Below are 16,967 nucleotides of genomic sequence, written 5' to 3'. Positions count from 1 at the left end.
CAGAAGCTGGCAAAAAGATGCTCCTCTGGGTGCAACAGGACCAGCTCATTGGAAAGCTAAAACATGAAGATGACTTTCAATGTTGGCTGGGGCTCTTTATTAAAGAAGATTGTAAAAATTCGCACATAGTGCAATTAATTTAAATACTAGGGGAAGAACTGGCTTGCACCTTTTTCTGTGTAATACAAATCATGTTCCTCACCTCCACAAAGGGCTCAGATAAGCATTCTTTGTGTGTATGAAGTCGATTAAAAGTCTGTCTGAGACTTCCATGAAGAAGGCCACTAAAGCTGTCTGCTTATACAGACAGAAAATAAACTGCTCCAATGAGAAGTTCATGAGCTCACAAGTGTTTCTCTTTAGACAGATAAGGTAGAAACCAATTCAAAAGGATTAATGTCTAAGCTTTCTGAATTAAAATTGCATCAGGTGCCAATTTTACATGCCTACCCTTTCAACAGATGTGACATTATCCATTGGATTGATTACAGAGAAAAAAATATATATATATTACTTTTGTCCCAGAGTTCTTTCTTGAAAGCAAAAAGATGTATTTTTCCATACCATTGTACCCAGGTCACTTCCTAGTACTTTCTTAATTGAATTATGCCTAAATATAAGATATGAGGCACTACATGTTTTGAGGGATACTTTGATGATGAATGGATCTCTGTTCCTTTAGAGATAGTAAAAAGGATGCCTCTTAAGATATTGTGTAAGCTGCTACGGTTTATTGAGTTTCAATTTGATGTATCTTCTCTATGTAAAAATATCTGCATCCCTACAGAAATTTTCACAGATGCAGATTCCTAAGTTGAGACATCTTGTCCTACCTTTGTCTCAAAGGATTCAGGATGTCTACTTATCATTATACTCTGAGCAAGAATTTACTAAACAAGTTTAATAAAGTAATTTTGGTTATGTTAAACAAAGTCCATATTTAGATATTTATTAGCCTAGCTACACAGCACAACTAGAAGGGGAACCTTTATCTTACAGCTGCTTTTGGGACATCAAATAGGACCAAATTAGTCCTAAGCTCTGTACATTGCAGCTTCTCAACCTTTTTTCCTGTACCTCCGCAACAAAAAAGGTAGAACCTCTCAAAGCAGCAGTTTTATTTCCATGCTGCATTACAGTACTGATAGGTACAAGGAGCTTTTGAACAAGTTCACTGCACCTGTGTTGGAAATCTCCATGGTTTGTGATGCTTCTTAACCGACTCCCAAATATTTATCTTGGAATAGTATTTAGCTTGAGTTATGTAGTTTGAGTTTTTAGCTCAAGGTAGACAGAGTTGCAGCAGCATTAGCAGGGACTGACAAAGCTAGGGGAGATTGCAGTGAAGCTGGCATTTGAGAGAAAAGCTCTGAGTATTCAAAACAGATGTGCAGACAAAGCCAACTAATGCAACCATACTGTGCTAACTCCCCATCATCTGAAAACCAAATGCTTTCCTGACTGAAATACCCACTGCTAAAATGCCACACATGAGAAATAGATTTGGTGTAAAGCTCCCTGCATGAAGAACTGACTGGATAACATCAAACCCAGACTTGAGCCAACGGTCAGGAACGGCCTCCTTTGGGGTGGCAGAGTCTCCCTTTGCTAATGGCTTTGCAGGCTGAGAGATGCTACCCTTTCAGGCAGACATAGGGCCTTTCTGAGCAGCGCACGGGAGCATTTGTGAAAGCAGGGACGCGGGACTCGGGGAGCCTGCTCGTCCCGAATCACCTGGTGTGCTTCACGCCCGCCGCGCTGCCCGCGGAGGGGACGATGGAGTTCCCTGCGTCGGGGCCGGCGCCGGTGCAGCCGCTGAGGGCTCCAGGCAGCCCCTCCTCACCCGAGGCGGGACCCGCGGGGCGCCGCCGCCGCCCCCGCAGCGCCGGCCCGTCCGCGCCATCTCTGTCCCCGGGATCTGTCCGAGCGGGACGGGGATGGAGGGAGCCGCGGGACCGCCGCCTCCCCCTGCCTCCTCCGGGGGACGACGCGGCTCTGCCCGGCGGCCGCCCCCAGCCCTGCCCTGCCCTGCCCTGCCCAGCCCAGCCCTGCGGGGAGGACGCGAGGCCGCGGCCGTCTATAAAAGGCCCCCGGGCCGGGAGGGAGGGAGGCAGGGGAGCAGCGCGGCGCGACCGGCGGCACCATGGCCCAGTCCGTGTGGGGCTACGACAGCCACAACGGTGAGCGGGCTCGGGGCCACCGCGGGGCCGGCGTGAGTCCGGCTGAGCAGGGGCGACGTTTCTTTGTCTTTGTCCCTCAGGACCCGAGCGCTGGCACGAAAACTACCCGCTGGCCAAGGGCGACAAGCAGTCGCCCATTGAGATCAACAGCAAGGACGTGCAGCACGACTCCTCTCTCGCCTCCTGGCACGCCAGCTATGACCCCGGGGCAGCGAAAACCATCCTGAACAACGGGCGCACCTGCCGCGTCGTCTTCGACGACACTTTTGATCGATCAGGTCGGTGTGGATTTTCTGGGGGGGTGTTCGGAATCAAGGTTTGCAAAGCGCTGGGTATCAAAAAGCATCCTTTGCTATCCAGCCTGTGCAGGCCAGCAGAGAAAAGTCACTTGAGAATGTAAAAAAAGGTGCTCCTGGAGCTTATTCTGGTGGATCTGAAGTGGGACACAAAGGCTGTTCACTGCAGGGGAACCCCTGAAATACAGACTCAGCTGGGTGGTGGCGTTCTCCCTCTGTCACCTCCTTCAACACAGACACATGTTCAGCTTTTGTGTGAAGGGCAAGAGTGGTGCCCAGAGGGGTTTAGAATGCTCTGAGACGCTTCGTAAACAAACAAAAAAACCCCTCCTATATACATTTCTACTGACTGTGATCTTAATTTCTTCTGTGCGGTAATTCTTCAGGTACTTCAGAGCCTGAAAAAGTTATGAAAATGGCATTTATGTAAATAGCATTTTATAGTTTCTGGAAAACTATGAAATGACTTTGTTATTTAATTGAGAGCAAGCAATCTCATATCGTTAAATTAAATTTTTCAAAACTTGATTGCAGAGCTCTATCTGTATAGCTCTGGATGCAGATAGGCAACAACTGTCAAAATCAATAATAAATTCACAATATCATATAATGCAAAAACATCTCAAAAGCATGCCGTAGTGATTGGTCCTTCATCAAGAAGGAAAGCAATCTAATTAATGGAAAACAGTTACTTTCCTTTGTATTTCCACGCATCTGTTTTTATGGCACTTGTATTGAGATTTTGTTCTTTGTAAGCTATATCACTAAAGAAATATACCCATAGTACATTGACAGATCACTCTCCTGCTTGTTTATCTTGATGGGCCCATTGTTTCCTTGGATTTCTCTATCATTACAGCTACTTGTTATTGTTCCATGTCTCTCAGATGGAAACTCAACTATTTCGGACCAGGACTGTCTCTAAGTTATAGTCCTTTAGTATTTATTACCACAGTTTCTACACAGTGGTCTCATAAATTGCACTTTTATTACCATAGAAACACAGAATGGTCTGGATTGGAAGTGACCTTAATGATCATCTAGTTCCAACCATACCCTCATCACCACCTTCCACTAGACCAAGTTACTAAAGATGCCTCCAACCTGGCCTTGAGCATTTCCAGGGATGGAGCATCCACAGCTTCTTCAGGCAACCTGTTCCAGTGCCTCACCAACCTCACAGTAAAAAATGTCTTCCTAATATCCAATGTAGCTATACTCCCTTTCAGTTTGAAGATGTTCTTCCTTGCCATATCACTACCTGCCCTTGTAACAAGTTCCATTTATACTCCAGAATGCTCTTCCAAAAGCTCTGCATAAAATGAGTGCCATGACTGAAAGCATGGAGAAGGAAATTGGTAACGAACATTTTCACATGGTGGTTCTATTCTATCTTCTTTACAGCTTCCTAAAGGCTGAAATGTTTTAGGCTGCTCCAGAAGTTGTCTGCCCAAGGAACAGTATTGGAGAAAGATCCCAATTTGGCCAAAGCAGCAGCCCTTGGTGCAGCACTTCCTCTAAATCATCTTCCGTCCATTTCCTCCCTGTCTCTCCTCTCCTGATCACCTCTGTTTTTTCTTTGGGTGTGCAGTGTGTACATTCACTCCTGGCCGCCCTTGCTTTCTGCAGGTTGCTGGACAGTAATTTAGAACTCAAGTGTTTCATAGGCACGTGTCTGATCAGAATCAAATACAGTGCTTGACAGTCCTGAAAGACCATGAGGAGGAATTTTGTTGACATTTTATTACCTTCATTTGTTGGCTTCTGCAGCACTAAGAGATGAGGATAAGTAGTAGTCACTGACTCCAATTCAATTGGAAAAAGAAATATAGTTGAAGATAATTTTTCTTTCCAATCACATGGAAATTCTTGAATGTTAAAAAGACTTGGCTTTATGCTAAAGAGATTTGTATACTGTTATGAAGTGCTGTTTTCAAGTGCTTCACAGTATTTTAGCTCTGGAAAGGGCCACCAGTAAGAAATGAGTGGTAAATGAGTTTCCAAATCTGACACTGATTCAGCTTGTAAATGTAGGTATATCACATAAATTCAGCTCCTACCTCTAACTGATTAGTATGAAATGACAATCAAATACTTTTGAGGAGTTGGGCCTTAGATTCTATGCCTTTTTTGTCCTATATTTGAAAGTGAAATAATATTAAAAATATTTTTCCATTGGAGGCTTCTACAAAAGGTTTACTCAATATTACTCAATACTGTACTGAGTTATGGTTATTTATGTATGAACAAAGTAAAAAAGTAAGAGGAACTACATGCTCAGGTCTCAACAGTGATTTTTTTCTGGCCCTCCCCTTGATGGTTGTGACACCAACTAAAAAGAGAAACTGCAAAGTTAAACCTCTTGCTCTGTGTAGGTATTCCAACTTGTAGGATATCAAGAATTCATTTGAGACCATTGGGCAAAAGAGGATTTCAATGTTAACTTTGAACTTCAAAGCTATTGGTGGAAGTTCAAACTTGAATGCTATTTAAACGAGGCCTTCTGGCACTGCAGTTGTGAACTACATTATCAGCTTTCTGTGTAAGGAAACACGACTCATTCCAACCTTAGGTAATGAATGAAAAATACATTTGAGAGCTTATCCTCTAAGCAGTCCCTGCTCAAAAGAATCACCAGGCTGAAAGAGCAGGTGTGATGTTTTGAAAGTCAGAGTTGATGTCAACTGTCAGACTGATGCATGGTCAGCATTATTTGGCCAAGCACAGCAGAAGTAACAGCTTCTTAGTTTCTCTTGTTGGTGGCTCAAGAACAATTTTCGAATTCACTTGACCTAAACTTTATTTTAAAAAATATATATATATATTTTTTTTTTTCTTTTTTTTTTTTTTTTTTAAAGCAGCTAACTATCTGCTGTGACCATTGTTTAGTTGTCTGACCAGTAAAAGGTATGCCAATCATGGACTGGAGGTACTTTCTGAAGCACCTTTGGGTTAATTTAACAGCCCTAACACCGATCTTTTTTTAAAAGACCCTTTCTTGGCAAGAATCACCTGTGAACACCACCCTTTCTCTCTCCACACCAGGAACTGTAGTGTGTCCACTTGCCAGGAGAAAAGAGGCTTGTTGGGCAGCTGGGATTTGATGCTGTGCTTGACTCACAGCAACTTCCACAGTTTTCCCATCAAACAGAACTCCTGACAACAGAATTTAACCCCAGCCACGTAAACTGGCGAGTGTTGTGGGTGCCTTGCGAGGGGCTGTAGGAGAGGAGCCGCGGAGCGGCCCCGCGGGCTGCGGGCGGGTGCGGGGGTGGCGGCGGGAGCTGGTGCCGTGTGCCCGCAGTGCTCAGAGCGGGCGATCACGGAGCTGGTGCCGTGTGCCCGCAGTGCTCAGAGGGGGCGATCACGGAGCTGGTGCCGTGTGCCCGCAGTGCTCAGAGCGGGCGATCACGGAGCTGGTGCCGTGTGCCCGCAGTGCTCAGAGGGGGCGATCACGGAGCTGGTGCCGTGTGCCCGCAGTGCTCAGAGGGGGCGATCACGGAGCTGGTGCCGTGTGCCCGCAGTGCTCAGAGGGGGCGATCACGGAGCTGGTGCCGTGTGCCCGCAGTGCTCAGAGGGGGCGATCACGGAGCTGGTGCCGTGTGCCCGCCGTGCTCAGAGGGGGCGATCCCCAGCTGATGACGGTGCCCCAGCTGACGACGGTGCTGGTGTCGTGTCCCCGCAGTGCTCAGAGGGGGCCCGCTCACCGGCGTTTACCGCCTGCGCCAGCTGCACCTGCACTGGGGCTCCTCCGACCACCACGGCTCCGAGCACATCATCGACGGCGTGAAGTATGCCGCAGAGGTAGGACGGATTTTTGTGTTTTGTATAGCAGCATTCACCGCTGACTGGAACTCGACTGATTTTGCATCCGAACACATTAACCATTCTCCCAATTGGTTTTTCTCCGCCTGTGAAACTTGTGAATGCTGCTTAGCATGCAGCGGGATAAGTTGCATCTGCCAACAAATCTATCCCTGCAAGTATCTACTAACACGGATTTCTTTCCTTCGTGCCAGAGTTTTTGCTGGTATCTTAGAATGTTTTAAAAATATTTGCAACAAAGCAATCTGTTATTTCCAAATCAGAAGATCTGCTGAAATTTTTTTGGCTTTCAGTCATTTCTGGTATAGCTTGAGTTACCAAGCTAGTTTCAGAAAGAACAGGAAAAACTCACTAAAAGCATGTTTGATAAGCTGACACTCAAAATTAGATCCATCTTAAAACTTATTCAGAGTATGTTTTAGTTCCTGAACATCTCTGCTTTAAAATAGCTGGGTTTATTTTCAGGAACCACGGAAAACATTATGTTTGGGTTTTGTTTGTTTTGTTTTAATGTAAACTACTGCAGGGCTGTTGTCCTAGTTTGTTAAAATTCGTGAATGCTTTAGGCTCGGAAGATTTCTTCAGGTCCTAAATGTAAGTGAATTAACTTTTGATGATAGAAAATTCCTAGCAAAGGCTGCTTCATTCCTCTCCACCTTATCTGAGAATAGGCTCAAACTACATACCTATGCCCACAGAAATCCTGCAGTAGTGTTTCCCTGCCTTCCACCTGTACTCTCAAGGCCCAGAGCTTAGAGAAATTTGCCCACCTCTCACAGGACAAAACTGAGGCAGACACTTTCAGGGTCAATGTGCACAAACATTGCAGAGACGACTGCAAATGATGGCTTAGGAATTTTTTTCCCATTCCTTAACCACAGCCAATCTTTGCTAGTGTTCTGCTTTCTGTGGCCAACTAAAGAGAAAAAAAAATCTGCTTTCTCAAACTGTTTCTTGGCTAGTTCAAGCACAGACTTTTTATGTTACTTTTGTTAGCAGTACTCATGTATTTTTTGACAGGAGAAGAAAACCTGGAATATATGTACTTCAGCTACATTGCAACCAAAATACGTGGTTGCTCCAACTTTATCCTTAGCATTAAAATCCTTATCCTAAAGAGAACAATAGATTCAATTATATTCAGGACAATTTTTTTTGTTGTTGCTGTTTTAAATAAACTTAAAAAAAAAATACTTTCCCCCCATATGACTGTGCTCCAGATGCTCCTTAATCTGAGATTGCACACTTTTGTTTGCGGCATTTGTAGCTATATGCATGAGCTAGAGATTTTCTGGACAGAGATGCAACAATTTGAAATATATCCTGAAAATACAGCATTACTGAAAGTAGATATGAGAAAGAAGTGTCAGATTTTATCCCCACTCCCTTCCAGTACAATGTGCTGAGAATAGTAAGAGATACAAGCCAATAATGTATGCACTACATACAACCCAGGGTAAATCCTTGAGCTGACACCTGCATAACCTGAATATCTAAAAATGAACTTGAGATGAAGTGCATGTCAGTAGGTGTTTTACGCACTGCATGCGTGCATGTCATGTGCCTGGATTAAACTATTTATAGTTGCATTGTCTGATATTGTGTGGTAAACTCCCTTTTCTTTCTCCTGTGCTTCAGTTAAGTGCAGAGAAATGCTTTATGGAAGGCATGAGCATATAAAAGCATGGGAACAGCAGTAGTATACTTACTTGAATTTTCTTTTTCATGTCCATTCCCTTACCTACTGTGTACCAGAATCTTTTCTTAATTTAACTTATAGTGAAGAGTGACAATTTCTTGTATTTATAACTGAGGTTTAATTGATTTTTAGTTACACATGGTGCACTGGAATCCAAAACACGGTAATTTTGCTGGAGCTTTAAAACAACCTGATGGTGTAGCTGTTGTGGGCATTTTTCTGAAAGTAAGTGGCAAATATTCAGTCTTTATATTTTTCTGTATTATTCCTCTTTCTCTAGTGCCAGGGGAAAAGTTACCATTGTTTTTTTCCTGCACCACGGCCCTTCCCTGTGGTGTGCACTGGGTGAGGAGGGGGGTCTGCATAGGCTGAGTGTTTCCTCTCATCTTTTGTCTGCTAGCAGGTGTTGTATCTGCCTGTCAGCAAGGTTATGTTGACTGATTCCCTTCTCTGGTCTCTTGCTGATTCCCACACAAACTGGGAATCAAAATGAGTTCAATGAACCTACTCCAAAAAGAAAGAATTGATGGTAAAATAAGATCACTCAACATTCTAATCTTGAAATACAGAAACTTTTAAACAAAATAATATTGTACCAGTATTTTCAGACAGATTTTTTTAATACACTCAACTGAAAGAAAGTAATCCTTGTATCAAATCTGTAGTTGGTGTAGGACATTGAGAAATACTAACGGGCACACAGCCTAACAGTGATAAATTACAGAAACTTCAGTCCTTTTAACTGCAGCTGGGCATTTCAGCTTGAACACACCATCAGGGAATATGTGTCCTTTTATTGTCTTATCACTAGTAAGTGGCATTTGTACAGGCAAGAGCAAGTGGATGTAATTAATTTTGCTACAGTGTCCCTGGTCATACTAGACACAGTGTCATTTTAATTCTATTACACTGTGAGCCACCCTGACCTTTTCTCTTGTGGTTTGTCTCAATTGAAGTTCAGCACCTGTCCAGATTCTCCCCTGCAACTATTCAATTATTCTTCCTTTGTCATTCCTTTTGGTCTATTTTAGGCTAAAGCTTTATGCTATAAAACACAACTTACAAAGCACACCACTATATTCCTATTAACCATGCTAAGGTCAGCTAAAAGGTCTGGAAAAGTAAGCATTTAACTGGCTCTCTTTCCCTGTTTCCTTCTTGCTCTTTGGTGAAGGAGCTGTTGTTTTCCTCTGAATTTGTCATGTTCCATTACTAGGTTTTGGGATACTACTGAAACAGGATTGAATTATCTTGTGAGGAATTGAAGTTTATTTTGGAACAAGACATGGCAGTAACAGTACATCTTATGTGTACTGCCTTTACTCTTCTGGGATGTCAAAGATTTTGGAAGTGTTAAATGTCATGAACACAAGCAGTAAAGTGACCGTATAGTTGGTGGTCATCTAGGCATTAATTCATCACAGACTTACAAGGCTGATCAAGTCTGATCTGCCCGTGTATGTGCTGCAGAATGAAGTGTCTGCAGGAACCACAGCCCTTCAGGCCCTCAAGACTTTGCCAAGTGCTCAGACGTCTCACAGTGGCTGTGGGTTTCTTTTGAAGCAGGAGCAAAGAGTTAAGCCCGGGGTAGTGAGAGTGCAGTCCATTCCTCAGACAGGCATGATGCCTTGTAGGGTCCTTCAACACATGTTCAAATTGCAAAGCCAGCTACTGGAGTCTGCTATTCTGGATGTTCTTTGAGCACACATAATTTTCTGTCAGTCTCTGCTGGATTCTCCAATACTGCTGTTGCCTAATGTGACAGATGGGATGTGCTGGATTTCTTTCATATACTGTGTAACGTGATGAAAAAAGATACAGTATCTGTGGTTTGCATTATAGGTTGGAAACACTCCCAAACCAGAGATGAAGAGAATTCTTGAAGAAATTGAAAACATTAAGACCAAGGTATCAAAACAATTTTTTTGTGATATAATGTAGCTGGAAAACCACAGAAGCAGGAATTAGTAGTTCAGATTAATATTTTGGCATCATTTTGATGGCAAACAATAGCACCAGAGAAGACACATTGGAGCAGGATACTTTCTTTTGCTTAATTAAATATTTAACTCCTCACTTCCACAAGTATTCTTGTTGAAGATGATTCTTTCATCAATCCTTGCATACACAATTGATAGCCTTATTAGTCCTGCTCTGTAAAAATATGCCAGTGGGCCAATACCAAGAAGAAATGAAAAACTTTTTGTATTTGAGGGCAACAGTAGCCCCAAAAAAAAAAAAACAAAAAAAAAAAAAAAAAAAAAAAACACCCCCAAAAAAACCCCCACATATAGCAGAGTCAGAAATTTAGTTAGCCTAAAATGAGAAGAAACTAGTAGGAATGATGGACCAGGCTCCCAGTCAGTGTAAAGGAGATTAAAAATGTTACTAGTTTTAAGAAGGAACTGTATTTATAAAAGGAATTACATGGTGCAGTTTCTGCACCAGTCCTAAGTTCTCCCTTCCTATGATAACTAGCACAAATAGCATTGAAGATATATTCTAAACTGTTTTTCAGTTTAATTAATGATCTAAGGCACCAGCCCATACCTACTGCCTAGATACAGCTGCTGAAGGGAGTTATTTGCAGAGAACAGCAATATTGCATCTACTGTCATTTAGCATTATCATTCACAATAAACTTAATCTCTAGGTATACTTTAGCAATTCTACTTCATGATAAACTTTAATAGTTTCTAATAGATTCTAACAGTGCTTGAAGTAGTTCTTTTTTTAAAAAAAAAATTCCACCTTGAACATGCCACCAGATCACCAAATTTGTGGGCATTTTGTTGCAAATTTACCAGAATTCCTTGCATTTAATGTATGGATGCATGTGCTTCCACTGATGCGCAGGTCAGAGCCTGAAAGCTCTTCTCTCCTTTTACTGTAAGAGTCATATTAATTTTATTTTCTTCAACTCAGTTTTCAAATGCAATTAAGTTCTTCCGGGTGAAGGAAATGAAGGTTATTTTTTTTCACGCTCTCCATACCGCTGCCTGGATGTGTCAATGGTATCTCTTTTGATGGTGTTCTCTCATAATGCCTGTATCATTTTTTTTGGCCATTTACATGTAGCAGTTCTGGAAAAAGCAACAGTTGAAGTTAAGCAGAGAAAAGATAAGTGCAAGAACCACTTGTTGTATTTTATCTCTTATGTTTTTTCTGCCATCACAGTCATTTTCCAAGATTACTTATTTTTCAGAAAGAATAATGGGTGGTACCACTGGTGTATTTATGACACATGCAGTTTCAATTGCTCTGATGCATTACAGGCAGAGGAGTTTCTTGGTCACTGTACTGTATTCTCTGAAAAAATCCACAATTTTATGAATTTATTTGCAAATTCATATTGAACTTCCAGAATAATCTTTTCAGGAAGATATAACTGGAGTCACTCTTTCCACTCTTAATTTGTGCAAGGATGCGTGGAAACAATTTCAGCTTCTGCCACTCACTTTGTTCTAATCTAGAGAACATTCTCCATATAGAAGAAGGAAATAAGAATAAAATATCTTCCTTCCCAGAACTGCATCCAAAATATAAATAGAGAAGTGAACTGCATTTCCTTGTTTAGTTTTGGTTGCCCAGAGGGAACAAGGAATATTCATCACAGTCCTGTGGAGTTACTATCCTGTTTGGTGGCAGACTTAGCTGGAAATGTTTGTCTGATGTCTGCTTTCTCCCTTTCCTGGTGGTAATCACCTTGACTTGTAAGATATTTAGGACTCAGTACTCTTACAGGAGATATTTTTATTTTTTAGTAAGTGTAATAGGACCAGCAAAAAGACTGAGAGTGTCACCATGAACATATAATGAGAGCACAGTCTTGGGAGGTGAGAGGTGCAGATTTAAATCCATCCAGATAGAAGACAAGACTGTAATGAATCTACAATAAGTGCCTGGCCACTATCCTTTTGGATAAAAAGGGTAACAGCACCAGCAGGACCACGGGCTTTAACTTGTATCCCAATGGCCCAAAATAAAACACATTTTTGATAATTCCAGACTAGAAAAATGTAAAAATTAATTTGCTTTGATCCCACACAATTCAGTTTGTAATTTCTTTTAATTTATCAATGTAGTCAAAATGTCAGTTATTATTAATTGCTGGGAAAGTGCATGACAGGAAGAAAAGGAGATTGATTTCTTGCATGAATCTTGGTATTTAATTACTTCCTTTATAATAACATAGATACTGATGACTTTTGAGATGCATATCTCTGGAGTTACTGCAGAGAATTTTTTTGTTTCCCTAAGGGAAAGGAGGCTCCTTTTCTGCACTTCGATCCTTCAGTTCTTTTCCCCAAATCTCGGGACTACTGGACCTACCAGGGGTCGTTCACCACACCCCCCTGTGAGGAGTGCATCACTTGGATCCTCCTGAGGGAGCCGATTGAAGTCAGCTCAGACCAGGTAAACTCCAGCCAGTTCTGCTGCTCCTTTACCAGTTCTCAGCAGTGTCTCAGTAGGTCAGTGTGATGATTTGCAAGGCCAGTGTTACCTTGCACTTTTTGGTAGGGAAAGCTTTAGCGGTGGACCATGAGAAACTGTCTGCAGAATGGACTATTGGAGCGGGCTGTAAAACTGACCCTGGCAGTCAGGTGCTCTTGCAGGACACTTCCTGGAACAGCCTCAGCAGTGGTGTTGTTCTTGGGATCCAGAAAATCTGCTAAGGCAGAAGTGCCCCCAAGCCACAAAATTCAGCCATCACAGCAGCCTCAGTTCATTCTACATGTTTTACAATTCAGTGGCAAGTGATATATTTTGCTGGTTTCCTGGTTTAAGAAATTGCTGGTCCAGGTCTTGACTTCTTAAAAGCTGTCAGTGAGAAAGATCAAGCAACCTGAAAACTGAACATTCATACAAATTAATGTACCATTGCATTCACATAGCTCAAATGCTCAAATGTGCATTTACAGGGGGGTGGGGGGAATAAAAAAGCCTGTCTGGATAAGATGATGGTTTTAGTTCTTGTGTCAAAAATTTTGGCTATTTTTACCACTTTCTGCTTCAGCAATGCTAGTCAGGGTATATACTTTCTACTGAAATGGCTGTTTTCAAAAGAGATTTATTTTGCATTTGGATGAAAGGGTAACAATTAACAAAGCAATACTGAAATTAAGTTAATTTGAACAGCAGCTGAGTGCTGAATTCATGATTCAACTTAATAATCTCGTTCGTGGATCTCTGCCTTACAGATCAAAATACAAGCTCCTGCTCCAGCTTTTTCTACCACTGCCTTGCACTGACATAGGTCTGGATCCTCCTACAGAGATAGCTGTATTTTCACAAGATAATTGCCTGCAATCGAGCTCCAGCAGGGTTGCAGTAGGGCAATATTCTTTTTCCACACTGTGGGCGTGAATTGATAAAAACCAAAAGAAGCCCAGGCAAGGGTCAGAGGATGAACTGTTCTGTGGATGAAGAGTGTGAAGATCCACAGAAACAGTGCAAGCTCTTGGGCTGCAGCAATCTTTTTCAGTATTCTCAGTGTTGTTAGAGACTGTCATTGTCATTGTGTGCTTGTCACTATATAAGAAAATTCTTTTTCCATCTCGGAGTTTGTTCTAGGCAGTAAGGTCCATAGTGCTTCCACATGGACACTTGAATTCTTCTTCCTTGCAGATGGCAAAGCTCCGTAGCCTTTCCAAGAATGATGAGAATGAACCCGTGAGCCCTCTTGTCGACAACTGGCGCCCACCACAGCCTCTGAAGGGCAGGATAGTGAGAGCCTCATTCAAGTGAAATCTCAAGTCTCACTCCGCTGAACCTGAGTGAGAAAATCCCTACATCACAAAAGTGTAGTTAGTTTTTGCTGTCTACTGCTTTTCCTCTGGATCCAGGTCTGTGTTTTCTCAGTTTGAAATTCTGAGTGGTAAAAGTGAATCTGTTTTTAAAGGCAGAAAAATACTATATGCAAAATACAAGCACAATGAGCAAATGTGAGGAGTAATGATTCTTGACCACAAATGCCTCAGCATTTATGGTCATTTCTCTGCCTCGTGGTCTTGTAAGAAAAATAGGCTCAGTTTCAGTATTCAAAATTAATTTCAAAAGAAATATACTAAGGCAAAAAAAAAAAAAAAGAACCAGTAGTTCAGGAAAGCAGAAGTAACAGTAGACGAACAGGAGGGAAATGCCTGTCTAGATACTGTGATCTTGCTCAGACACAGCACCCTCAGTGGAGACATCCAAAGAATAAGTACCCCTTTAACACACCAGATTTTCCCTTCCCTGTCTCGTTCATAGCTTTTTATCCAGGATTAGATTAGTATTCTGAGGGTAAAATCAGGCATACTCAGTTTCTGTGTGAAGAAGAAAAGAGACATTGCTGTCATTTCAGCATTTGCTGTCTTTGCCATGTCCTGCTGCTGCTGCCGTTGATAATTTCTTCTTTCACTGCTGCTGTTACTTCACCCATCCAGTGCAGAGTCCTGCTGATATCTGATATCATATTGCTTTGTATTTAGCATACCAGCTTTAATTCTGCTGAGGGGGAAGTGCCTTTCTTTTGCTGCTCTATGTTATCTCCTCGAATGATGGATTTTTGATGCTCTGCCTGCTTTTTATATTTGACACCTTGATGGTTTCACCTGCTAGGGATTTTTTGTGTATGGAAAGTACCTTTCCGGATGATTCACATGTGTCATTTGTCATCCCCACTACTGAAAAATCCAGGTCAAGTCACCTATGTGTTTGTTTATTTGACTCTGTAGCTGGAGAATATAAGTGGATTCTGTTTGGTTCAGTTCTTTCTGGGGAGACACATCAGCTTTCAAATATGATCCAAGCAAGGAATCACTGGCAGACAGAAACATGTAAATCAACTTCCCCTGTCCTTCATCATGTGAACTTTATCATTTCAGTGTACAAGTACCATCTAGGTTGAACCCACATACCGATCATGTGAATAAAGATCTACATTATATTCACCCAGGGGATTATTCACTCTTGGACATACAGGAGATTGGATGGTCAAAGGTGGTGCATAAATCCCACTGCACAGGAAGCCTCTGGGTTCTCTGTATTCCTGGAACTCACCAGTAGGTAGCAGTGGGTATTCTGGAGATCTTGCCACAAACATGTTCACAGCAGCATTTATAAGGGATATATCAAAGTCTGAAAAAAACAGGGCTACAAATGGCTGAAATGGGCATTTACCAGTTTTCCTTAATTATTTCACTTTCCACCTTTACTAGAAAAATGGTACTCCAACAGGGAAGTAATGAATGAGCAACACTGGACAAATTCTGCTGCTATTACCAGCACAATTCAGTGAGAATTCAGAAATAAAACTGAGGGCAGATTTTGATCCTTTTTATTCATTTAGAATTGTTCTAAGGATTGCTGAATTCCCATTGAAAGTTAGTATTTTAGTTTATTAGGAATGTGTTTTGCTTAGTATAAAGCAGTTTCTTTTTAAAAACTAAGTTCATGTGAGTAGAAGCTAAAGTATTGATTGAATTATGTTTACAAATGTTTTGGCACTGGCTTAATTTTATCAGAAGATCAGCTTTTTGATATTATGAGTGCAGCACTTGCAAGGGTATTGATTTTAGGAGTCCCTTAGATCTTCTTTAAACTCCTGAATCTGTAAATCTTCTCAGCACATAAAAATGTTACTACAGAAAGCTCATAAGCAACAATTTTTTTTCTACTGTACTATGTCTTACATGTAAAATTTCTTCTCATATCCATATGCAGTTGATCTTGGTGATGAGAAAATTTTAACACAAGTAACTGAGACATGGGTTTGAGTCTTTCGACCTAAAAGCAATCAACTGTGATGTTTTAATCTCTTGTTATTGAGGCAATAAAACAAGATTAGTTGTCTGCACTTGAAATAACTGCTTTTATGTCTTCAGAGAATCAATAAATTTACTTACATAAAAATAAATTGATTGCTGTTTTTATGCTAAGTGATGACTGAAAGCAGTGAGAACTTAAAAAACCTTGCTGCTCCTTTCTTTGATACATATGCTTGTAATACAAGAGGGACAGACATTTGAGTACTTTTTAGCTGTTGGAGTTTAGTACAAGCAGCACGTCAATCAGTTAGCTGAAATGTTACATAATTATGAAAATTCCTGGTTAGTTTATACTTTTCAAGCACACATATTTGTTAAAGAAGAGTTGCAAATCAGTCAGTGAGTGTACTTTGCTTGGTTTGCATGTTTCCTCTACTGCTTTTGAAAGGTAGAATAGGCAGAAGTTTATGAACTACTGAAATAGTTGTTTTGGTTCCAACAAGTAACATTTGGTTTGTATGTTGGCAAAAAGGAAGATACAGTCTGAAATTTATATTGCTTCTTCATGCATCTCCTCTGATTCCATTTTGTCTTTGAACTATTATTACACAAAAGCATCACCCTCACTACAAATACGCTTTAAAGTGTTTTTCCCTTGAAGAACAAAGTGCACACAGTTTTGTTCCATTGCCTTTCTGCCTTTGATGAATAGTGTAGCTCATTATTGATTGCCTTGGTGACAAAATCAGAATATGTGGATTGTAATCCTGATGCCTCAGGTAGCTTAGAGAGAAAAAAAAAAAAAAAAAAAAAAAAAAAAAAAAAAAAAAAGTAAAAATTACCCTAATCATTCTGGGGCACTAAATCCTTTGTAATTGAGTGCCTGTAATGTATATGTTAACTATAGCAGGGCAGCCAAGTGATTAAAATTAACTACCACCTATTAGGCTTTGACGAATACTTAAGCTTTCCCTGTTTCCCACACCTCACAATTACTAGAAAAATTAAAAGCTTATTCCTATAGTTTATTAACTGAAACAAGTGTCAACATGCTTTAGTCATGTGTAAATTCAAAACTGAACTGTGAATTCCTGGTATGACCCTCATGTACAACTGGCTATGAGTCTGCATTTCTACTACAAAATGAAAAGAAGGTATATATTATTTTTTTCTGTATCTCAAACAAAGATGCTCCTGGATGTCCTTACTGAAGTTT

General features: G+C 41.1%; 1 protein-coding gene across 1 annotated transcript; it reads left to right on the top strand.

Annotated features, from left to right (window-relative positions):
• The first annotated feature begins 2,045 nt into the window (after positions 1-2,045).
• Positions 2,046-16,440, top strand: LOC120761952 (carbonic anhydrase 3-like). Its single transcript, XM_040083753.2, has 7 exons — positions 2,046-2,180; positions 2,261-2,458; positions 6,162-6,280; positions 8,133-8,225; positions 9,843-9,908; positions 12,261-12,416; positions 13,629-16,440. The coding sequence occupies exons 1-7, from the start codon at positions 2,144-2,146 to the stop codon at positions 13,746-13,748; spliced, it is 789 nt and encodes a 262-aa protein (XP_039939687.1). The 5' UTR covers positions 2,046-2,143; the 3' UTR covers positions 13,749-16,440.
• The last annotated feature ends 527 nt before the right edge of the window (positions 16,441-16,967 follow it).

Source organism: Hirundo rustica, chromosome 1 (genome assembly GCF_015227805.2).
Source record: "Hirundo rustica isolate bHirRus1 chromosome 1, bHirRus1.pri.v3, whole genome shotgun sequence".
Taxonomy (NCBI): Eukaryota; Metazoa; Chordata; class Aves; order Passeriformes; family Hirundinidae; genus Hirundo; species Hirundo rustica.
Note: the sequence above shows the minus strand (reverse complement) of the source record. Positions and strands in the feature narration are given on the sequence as shown.

Excerpts from the sequence above, each read along its gene's own strand:
- LOC120761952 (XM_040083753.2), top strand. The coding sequence starts at position 2,144 with ATGGCCCAGTCCGTGTGGGGCTACGACAGCCACAACG. Across the intron at positions 6,281-8,132 it reads GCGTGAAGTATGCCGCAGAG|TTACACATGGTGCACTGGAA; the intron begins GTAGGACGGATT and ends ATTGATTTTTAG. Across the intron at positions 8,226-9,842 it reads TTGTGGGCATTTTTCTGAAA|GTTGGAAACACTCCCAAACC; the intron begins GTAAGTGGCAAA and ends TTTGCATTATAG.